This window comes from Physcomitrium patens, chromosome 8, assembly GCF_059467195.1.
Source record: "Physcomitrium patens ecotype Gransden chromosome 8, ASM5946719v1, whole genome shotgun sequence".
In the NCBI taxonomy this organism is placed as follows: Eukaryota; Viridiplantae; Streptophyta; class Bryopsida; order Funariales; family Funariaceae; genus Physcomitrium; species Physcomitrium patens.
Genome location: NC_143417.1, coordinates 1,375,394 through 1,385,198, shown reverse-complemented (window position 1 = coordinate 1,385,198; position 9,805 = coordinate 1,375,394). Strand labels below are relative to the sequence as shown.

Here is a 9,805-nt window from a genome sequence, read left to right as displayed (position 1 = left end):
CAATCTAAGTGGTTGAGCTAAATCATGCACTATCTAAAAACGTCCAACAACGACCAAGTGATTGAAAGATCCAACAACAATATTTCTATCTAGCTAAGTTGAAGAGATGTAAAATATTAAGGAAAGGTGCAATCTGAAAGCAATGCATATGGAAAGAGAAGCGATAGGGAATAACATAAAATTTAACAATAACTTTCTATCAATAACTTCAAATTTAACATTTGATTAAGTTGGCACCGAGAGGAACAAAAATATAGGCTAAATTAACCCACGTCACACAAGCAAATGCCAAAACCAAAAATGAACCAAGTTAAGGCATCAAGACATTTGTATCAACAATCTGAAAGACAACATTCAACTATTTACAGGAGGAAAAACAAAACTCCTAGTAACACCATTCTCATGAACACATATCAGAGACTACGTGCAAAACCAACAGACTCACGTAAAAGTACAAGAATCAGAATATTGACAAAGAAGATTAAGCACTCAATCGACTGAAAGTTGACAAGCGACTACGGAGTCCGAGCAGCACAAAACATATTCCTCTATCTTGATCAAATTTTTAAAAACCCTCCAATAAACAACAAATAAAAACAACCTCAACAGAAACAAGATAAAAACCACACATTCAAAAAAATAAAAACAAAATTTCCTTTTCCAGCGCTCCAGTCTAGTGCATGTAACAGACACACCACCGAATCATTTTCAGAAATAAAAAAGGTGACGTTGTGCGACCAGCTTCTTAGGTGTAAAGCTTTATGTAATTCAAGTGGTGCATGCAGCAGACACACCAACTCCAACATTGGCGTCACCAACAAGAGCTTGCACCAGGCTAAAAGAATAAAGACATGGCCAGCTGGCCCTTCCACTTTAAAGGGGCCCTATTTACATCAAGAGGGCCCTGGCCCAATTGCTGCACAATAACCTTCCTCCGACAGCAGCACTAGCAAGATTGGAACGGGTCCTACACCCACCCACCCACCTTCCGATCCTTCAAAACCAATGTCTCGTCACAAGACCTACACATGTTCAGTCTGTACACTTTGGAACGAAGGACACTTGCTCTTTATACACGCCCGTTACAGCTAACTCCTGCCTCAACCCTTCCCTTCTTTTCACGCACTACAACTGATCTGTACCCATTCACACCGTCTCTCTTCCATGTCCAACTGCCTCACCTGAAATCACACACTACCTGGGACACACCAAGGCTGCCTCTCACCGACACGCAACCAACACCGCCATTCCTACCGCCGCTCCCACCACCCAATCTCTCCATCCATTGCTCATAAATAAATACACCCACCGCCGGCGCAAACCCACGCATCGTGCATGCCGATCCGACCTGCAATGGCCCGACCCCCAGCCTCCTCTCAACCATCAACACAATCTGACTACAATCCTACACTATTACACTATTTACCGCTCACAAATGCTCCCCGCCCCGCCCACCGCTGCCCCTCCCATTTCCGGCTTGCCCGCCCTCCGCGCACCACACCACAAACACACTCCATCATGATACGGCGCACACCCAGAGACTGACATCTTTCCGCCGCCGCCACACCCCATCGTCCATCACCCTTCACCCACGCCACCGATCGCCCAACGCCTCCATGCCACACGCTCAACTGGCCATGTTTGCCATGTACGCAGCACTCCGCCTCTCTGCACAGCCGCGAGTCAGAGTCAGAGTCGTCATACGAATCAAAAAACTACAGTATACAATATTTGACGCTCGTCAGACAACCATCCCTCGTCTGCACCTCCACACTCCTCAAAACCTCCCGGACACAACTGCTCATCCAATCACCCCTACTCACTCAATCACCACTACCGCGCGCACAAACCACCCGACCAACCCTTCCAACCCCTGAAATTCACCTATTCCTTCTTCAAATACCAGCCCTGCTATCCTAACCCACCGCCGGACTACACCACTGCAAACTGCCACACTCAAAACTCACCCCCGGCGGCAACCAGCTTCTCCACCCGTGCAACGATATGCTTCCCATACGTATACTTCTTCAGCGCATGCAGGTGCACCCGAATACGACCCAGCAACAACTCGCGCTGCGACTCGTCACACGTTTCCAACACCTTCTGGACCACGTAGTTCGCAAACTGGTCTTTCATCATTGCCTGCACAACATCGCCCAACACCAACATCAGCTCCCCGTAAATCCGTCTACCTCAGCACCTACCCATCCATTCACCATGCCGCACACATCATCTCCTCCCGCTGTCACCAAGTCACCCTGCCATGAAAACCGAATCGCAAATGCTCCTCCTTCCACTGTGAACTTTCACCCTACTTCGACTTCCATTACAGCGCCTCATTCCTAAGACGTCCACCACAACCCACCCCTACCAACCAAATTCACCCCCGCCAACTCCACCTCATCCACTACCTGCAACGGTTCGTTCTCGTCCGTCAGACCCAGCATTTCATCGATCAGTATCTGCCGCTCCACTGGTCCGCCGTACTCCAAGCACTTCTCCACCACGTTTGACGCAAATTTGTGTTGGCTCATTTGCACTATTTGCCCAGCAAGCTTTGTGATGATCTCGCTTCGCTCGTGATCTCGCCCATGCTCCAGCACGTGCTGAACAGCACAACCCGCACAGAGAAACATAAATGCCAAAAAACGCCACTACCACGCACCGCCGCTAACTCCACGTCATACCACAAACCATGGACCCACACAAAATCACCTAACCAACCGTCTCCATGCATGCACTCTCGGAAATCTCAGCACTCCCACTTCCTGTCCACGCATCCCGTCCATGACGATGCACTGCCAACCCACCCGTCACGCCCCTCACCTGTACCACATAGTTGCCATACTGGTCCTGGGCCAGAGTACAAGTCGAACGTAAAATCTCCTCCATGATCCCCTTCTGCTTCTGCTCGTCCGTGCAGTGCTCCAGGACTCTCTGAAATCCATCCAAATCCCGACACCACAACCCGTCAGCTCGCCTCATCACCCAATAACTCAACGCCTCACACCTCCTCACAAAGCCACCCTATACTGCACCATCACACCCACACACCACCGCCACCACTTCAAGTCCCGCTCGTTCACCTGAATCACCCGGCATCCGTAAGGATGCGTCGACAAAGTCACCACCTGGTTGTAAAACGCAGATATGATGAAATGAATCTTCGCGGGTGGCACGCATTCGATGCATTTCTGGATCACGTGGTTCCCGTTCTGGTCCCGCACACACCGCATCACGTGCCCATCCAACTCCGACACCAGCTGCGTCTGTTGGTCCACGTCCACCACCTCCAGCGCCTGCACGCACACCACATCCCACGTCCCAACTGCGTTTACTCACTGCGTCCAAACCCTGCTCGACTGTGACATACTTGCTCCTTCCGTTCTTCCGCTCCTCATCACAACAACAAACCAACTTCACCATGAAAATAGTGGGACTTACCTTCTGAATCACTCTGCAACCGTACATCTGCAGACTCAGCGTCAGAACGTGCTCCACCAACTGGCTCGCCAGCTCCCTCCTCTGCTGCTGAGTGCCGTGCTCAAAAAACTGCCCCAGTCACACACCGACGTCAACTTCCCACCCTTCATCACAGACATCACACAAACACAAAACAAAACTCGCCCACGCTTGCCACGCTACCCTTATCACAACCACTTCCACCAGCCCAAACCGGATGGCCAACATCCTACCAGTTTCTGCCACTACTTCACAACCCACACCTCCACATCCAACTCCTCCTACCTTCTGTATCACGTAGTTCCCGAAAACGTCCGTCATCAGCGTCAGAGCCCGAGGAAGCACCTCCTGGAAAACCATGTTCTTGTCCTCCGGGCTTGCCGTCTCCAACTTCTGCTGAATGAACCGACTCCCGTGCTGATCGGCACTGCACTCAAACATGACAAACACCCCCCCCCCCTCGTCATATCCCTGCATCGCACTTCTCCACTCCAAAACACTCCCCCACATCTCATTCTAAGCCTCGCGCCCCACATACCATCACATCGATCCAACACATTCCATCATACAACCCGCCGCCGCCCATACCTGAACTCCACCACGTGGCCTGCAATGTCCGACAGCTCGAATCGTCTCGTCTTGCTGTTCTTGAACTCCTCCAGCAACGTCGACCCCCGTGTCTCCTCCGGCGTCTCGCTCGTCTTCTGCCCTTGCCACCCCCCGTACGTCGTCCCGCTCGCAGACCCCATGTTCCCGGAACTAGTTCTCGATGCCCCGGACAGCCGCAGGCTGCGCTCGTCGCGCCGCACCGCAAAGCTCCCCGCCCCCACTGGCGACCCCGGAAGCACCGGGCTCGCCAGAGGCGAATTGTTGTATGGCATCACCCCCACTCCGGGAGGACTGCCATAGTACCCTGGGCTCACCGACCCGCTCTTCTGGCTCGCGATCGGGATCCCCATCGACCCCGTCCTCCCAAACTGCGACTTCTGCTCCGCGCTGTACCCTCCCAGCATCGCATTCAGCTGGTTCTTCTGAACCTCCGCCATGTCCACGGGACCTCCTCCCATGTAATTCCTCAGCGCCGCAGGATCCAACGCCGCTGCCCTGGCCTCCTCCGCCGCACGCATGTACTGCAAGTACAGCGGATCGTGCATCTGCGGCGATGCTCCGCCTGCATACTTGTACAGATTCTGCATGTCCACCGCTGCCTGCGCAGGAGATCCGGGGACGCCCGCTCTCACGCCCATGCTCGCAAGGGCAGCTGCGGTTGCGGGATCGAACACCGGGGGCGAGTACCCCGCCATCATCGGGGCCAGCATTGCAGGATTCATAGGGTATCCACCCAGCCCATACTGTGGACCGTAAACGCTCGCGGAGTTCATGCTTGGGTAGTACGGATTCTGCTGTGCCATGTACATGGCCGCCGCTGCAGCCGCAGCATACATATTCGCTGCCGCTGGATTCGTATTCGCCCCCAGGTTCGCCTGGAGCCCCGCTGCACCACCTTGTTGACCTCCCATCCCACCCACACCAAACTTCGGCTGACCCCGGTACCCAGACTCCACGCCCGAATACAGCTGCTGCTGCAAAGCTTGTGAATATGCCAACGCCTGCAAACGTGCAAACCATAAGTCTCATCTGCGTCGCCAACCACGCTACTTGCAACTCTTACCCACTCACCACCAACTTCGCACATCCCTCACCTCCCAAACCCACTGCACCATCCCAACTCCACCACCTAAAACCAAAACCTGTGCACCTCACCTGCGCTGCCTGCGCGGCTTGAGCTTGTGCCTGTGCCTGTGCCTGTGCAGCTATTTGAGCCCGCTGCTGCTGCTGCTGCCGCTGCGTCTGTTGCTGTTGCTGCAGCCGCGCCTGCTGTTGCTCCTGTTGCAGCAGCTGCTGCTGCTGCTGCTGCACCCCTCTTTCCTCCCGCGCCGCCGCCAATCCTTGCATATCCGACACACTCAGCCCCTGGAAGGCTGTCTCGAAATCCGCCGTGCTCGCACTCACCGACCTGCTCATCTGCATTGTCATCTGGGCAAAGTCCGCAGCGCTTGCACTCGCGGCTCGACCCAGCCCCACTCCCCGTCCGTCCGAACTCGAGAAAGATACGCTTCCTCCCCCAAGTGCTGAACCAACCATCCCACCCAAGTCATCCTCCAAAACACCCCCACCCGCGTCCAACACCAACCTCAACGCAATCCATCCCCTTGCCACTCAGCTCCCCCACATCCCTAACAATAACCATCCCCACAACCGCATCACTCCCCAGAATCGCGTCCACCATCCAACGCATCCCACTCCACAAACCACACCCCTACCTGATACGCCGCCCATCCTCGCCAAACTCGGACTCGCGGAACGGACGGTCCCTGCAAGCGAAATCTCGGGAGTGGGTATCCTCGGCACTGGCGCTGCGGGTCCCGAAGATTGGTGCAGGCTCGATACGCCGGGAATCGGAGTCGTACTCCGAGACCCCATCCCGCCTGCCACGGCATTCGACTCTGCCGCGCCCGACTCCCGCAAATGGGCTAACTGCAGCTCCAGCACCGCGTTCGCAGCTTCGCTCTCATCGTTTGCGGCTCTGCTTGACGACCGAGACAGGTGATACACCGGCGACGGTGTTCGGGGAAAGTCCTCCTGTCCAACATCACACCCACAGTTCCCACTTCTCGTCACACACACGCGCACTGCACTCCCCAACAACCCCCCCCCCCCACTCACCACCATTCTACTGCCTCGCCACTGCGTCACCACACAACCCCGACTTTGCTGCCCTGGATTTATCCCTCTCGTACACACGCACTCGCATCGGATCACCCACACTTCAATCACCGCTCCCGACAACCCAAGTCACCCCCCCCCCGGAATGTCAATACCCACCCACGGCAAACTCCACATGTCACCAGCTCCAGCGCCACCCCGTCTCACGTACCTGAATCAGATCTACCAGGCTCTTGGGGCGGGGACCCAGCCCCGACGACTGACCCCTATACCCATCGCCTCTCTCTCTTTCTGCCCAGTCGCTAGACGCCGTTCTCGCAAGGGCGCTCACCGGTGAATTGTCCTCCTCCAGAGCTTCCGGCTCCTCTCTGTGCGTCGGCAGTAGCGGCTGGCTCGAGAACAACGACCTGTTGCCGCTGCTGCTGTCGTCCATCGACCGTAGTTTCTTCTTGTCCCCGAATCCCCCAGCTCCCATTCCCGATTGCAGCCTCTGCGCCAACCGGTAGTTGTTCCACGATATCAACGGTGGCGGCAGCCTCGGGTTCAGGTTGATGTTGCTATAGTAATACACCAAATACTTGGGATCTGCGCGCTGCGCTTCCTCCGAATTCAACCCCTCCTCCTCCCCTGCTTGCAGGCTACCGCCGTGCCCGCCTTTCGGGCTCGACGGCATGTCGAACAGCCCTCCCATCGCTGCCAGCGACCCCTCCACGCTGGGAGGAGCACTGCCACTTCGTTGCGGTACGTGTCCAGAATTCAAAATGTTGTCGAACCTCGTCCGCCCTTTCAGCAAACGACCCAACTCACTCACTCCATCCAGATCCTGCGAGCTACCATGATTGCTTCCGCTCCCGCCCCTCAGCCCCTCCCCTGGACCTCCCATGTTCCCCCTCATCCCTCCGCCCATCATCATAACCGGGCTCTCCGTCGTCATTTCACCGTGCACCCACTTCCACCACTATACGCACCTCACCGCCACCGCGGCCTTGCACACCTTGCATCTACCAAAATGGAGTGGAGCGGGCTCCGTTCTTGCTCACTCCCAATCTGGTGCCACCTAAACCTGCGCCAATGTCAGCGCCTCTTCGCAAATGATCCACGACCCCACCAATTCCTCCCCCACAAACGTGCCGGCCCAACCTAGCACCCCCAAACCCTGCACACATCGTCACCTCGTTAGGCCGCGGGAACAATGTCATTTCTGCAGGGATCCCAGACCATTCTACTCGGTGCTCGTCCACCGACGCACTACACCTCAGAAACCATCCTGACCTAAGATCGACCCTACTCCCATCCACACGCTCCACGAGATATCATCAACCACCTTTCACCCTAGCACAGAACCAGCATCGCTGAGGTCGCTATTCGATGAGATGTCCAAAGGCCGCTATTCGTACAGCACGTGTGCACCTGTAACGGAAAATATCAGCAATTGTCCCACGCAGTAGCCGACGACCCTTAGCACCCCACACCGCCACTCGCAACACATCCCGCACCCGCCACGCCACAGCCCAACACTTCGCTGCGCTCTGCGTGTGCCCAGAAGCGAACGCCCACTCCTGGCTGGGGTGTGCGAAACTACAGCGAACGTAACCAGTCCCACCCACCCACCGCCGCCGAGATGCGCGGCCTAGCATTTCACAACGCCGATACCAAACCCGTGACTATACGACACATTGCAGCTCCACTGCAAGAAACTCAGCAGACACGAGGTGCATGCCCCACACTCCACAAATCCTCCACAGCCCCACAGTTCAGGGCATTGTGCGCTTCAAACGAATGGATCTCAACCACCTCGGACCCTAACGTTCAAGTGCAAACCCCTCGTAACCACAGCTGCATTGGAACGACACCATTCGGCACCATGTTCTCGTAGTATCCCCCGACTTCCCCATTTACCTCCTCTCACCCAGACTCACTTCACAGCTGCACACTACCAACTTCAATCACAATTCCATCCTCCTGCAACGACTGAACGCCACAAATCTCTCAACCTACGATCCCGCACCACCAAGCGCACTCAGCTGAATTCCACCCCGCAGTCCCATTGCCTCAGCATTCCTACGGTAGACCAGTCTCGTCTCAGATGTCGCGCCAAACCTCTCTCGGTTAGGGCTCCGGGAGCTCCTCAAAGAGGCGTCAAGGGGAGAAGCGAGTGACTACAGAACTGAGCAAAACTTTAGGGCACAAGAACCAGAAAAGCAAAATGCAGGAATTAAATTCCCGGAGCTGCCGTAATCGTCACACCTACCTTGCAAACCGCGATTTCCGAACACTCCCTCAAATGCTTCCAACAACCACCAGTGGCTTCTTCTGCTTCCCTTCACAGTTTGAGTGGATGTTTTGTTGTCCTCTAAAATTTGGTAGCTGCAACTGTGTTGCAATTTTAGTTTGTACTCCTGAGTCGTTTGTAGCTCCGATGCTTGTTACATTATTCTATTTTGTATGTTTCGTCAAGCACCTTTTTTCTCTGCACAGAATGTAAAGCTGTTAGGTTGCAACAGGATGTAAGAACTTTTAGTTTTTTCTAGCTGCGTTACTACTTTGCTTGCATTGGTAACCGGCACTTTTATTTTATTTTATTTTGTTTTTGTTTGTAAGAATCTAGCATAAAATTTTCTTAATGCGTTTTCTCTGCAAAAACTATTATCGTGTTTTGATTGCTCAATCTTGAATATCTTAAATAGCATTCGCCATGCAGTGGAGTGAACACTACTTTTTAAGTAATTTTGCGTCGTGGTTTTATGGCCGAAGTACTAATGTGCTTACAGTGCTACACAGCCCGTATCAGAGTGCACAAAGGAATAGTCAGGTGCGAAAGCAAAGTAAGGCAAAGCTGCGACTATATGAGGAGAGAGATGGAGAATTTTCAGGAACACACAGACTTAAGATTTAGTTCTAGGAATCCAAGCACAACTAGGATTATGCAAGAGGGTTTCATGAACGCAATACGAAACCTGTGACAAGAAGGATCGCAAGACTTTCATAAGAGCAAGGCATGCAATCCAGTATACACGTACTCTCTGCGCCCTAGATTCCTTAAGCTGTCATTTGCGAGTACTGACGGCACAGTCCATTTTCCAGCGGATGGGTCCCTAAACCTCTGTAACCATTCAAATGATGTGTCGCGCAAAGGTTGACAGCGAGGAAAGAAGGCAGTGTCCGAGTGCCTTCGCTACCGCCCGGTCGCGCATGGCACCAGGAGGCGAAACCTGTCCGCGGCTGCGGCGCAATCAAAGTGGACTCGCTCGCTGCACCCGCGCGTCGCCGAAACCCGCAACTGGTCTTTCAAGGCCTCTCGCTCTCTCGCACTCCTCGCCGTTGCGGCAGACCGGCAGACCGCTCCCCACCCTCCGATGGTCCAGCGCGAAGCCACCAATCCTGATACCTTTTGCCTGTGGCTCTTGCTGGCGTCCCTGCGTTAGGGAAACGGGGGACCTCCTCGCAACGAGGCAACATGGACTGGCAGCAGCATCCTCCCCGCTCTTCTTCGATTCTGGGCCCTGCGATGAGGTCCCGCCTTCAGGCTGTCCTGTCAGATGAGCCCTCGGCGGTTCTATCTTGGGTCCGGAGGCGGAGGAAGCAGCGCCAATCGCGTCGTTCCCGTCACCACAAC

General features: G+C 54.6%; 1 protein-coding gene across 1 annotated transcript; it reads right to left on the bottom strand.

Annotated features, from left to right (window-relative positions):
- Positions 1 to 742: 742 nt before the first annotated feature.
- Positions 743 to 8,582, bottom strand: LOC112285958 (pumilio homolog 1). The gene is made up of 12 exons (XM_090252302.1): positions 8,441 to 8,582; positions 6,401 to 7,345; positions 5,787 to 6,105; positions 5,227 to 5,594; positions 4,051 to 5,072; positions 3,748 to 3,889; positions 3,445 to 3,552; positions 3,087 to 3,299; positions 2,827 to 2,937; positions 2,412 to 2,606; positions 1,968 to 2,142; positions 743 to 1,668 (listed from the first exon to the last, which is right to left on the bottom strand). Exons 2-12 carry the CDS (start codon positions 7,121 to 7,123, stop codon positions 1,628 to 1,630), a joined length of 3,417 nt encoding a protein of 1,138 aa, XP_090108428.1. The 5' UTR covers positions 7,124 to 7,345; positions 8,441 to 8,582; the 3' UTR covers positions 743 to 1,627.
- Positions 8,583 to 9,805: the final 1,223 nt, after the last annotated feature.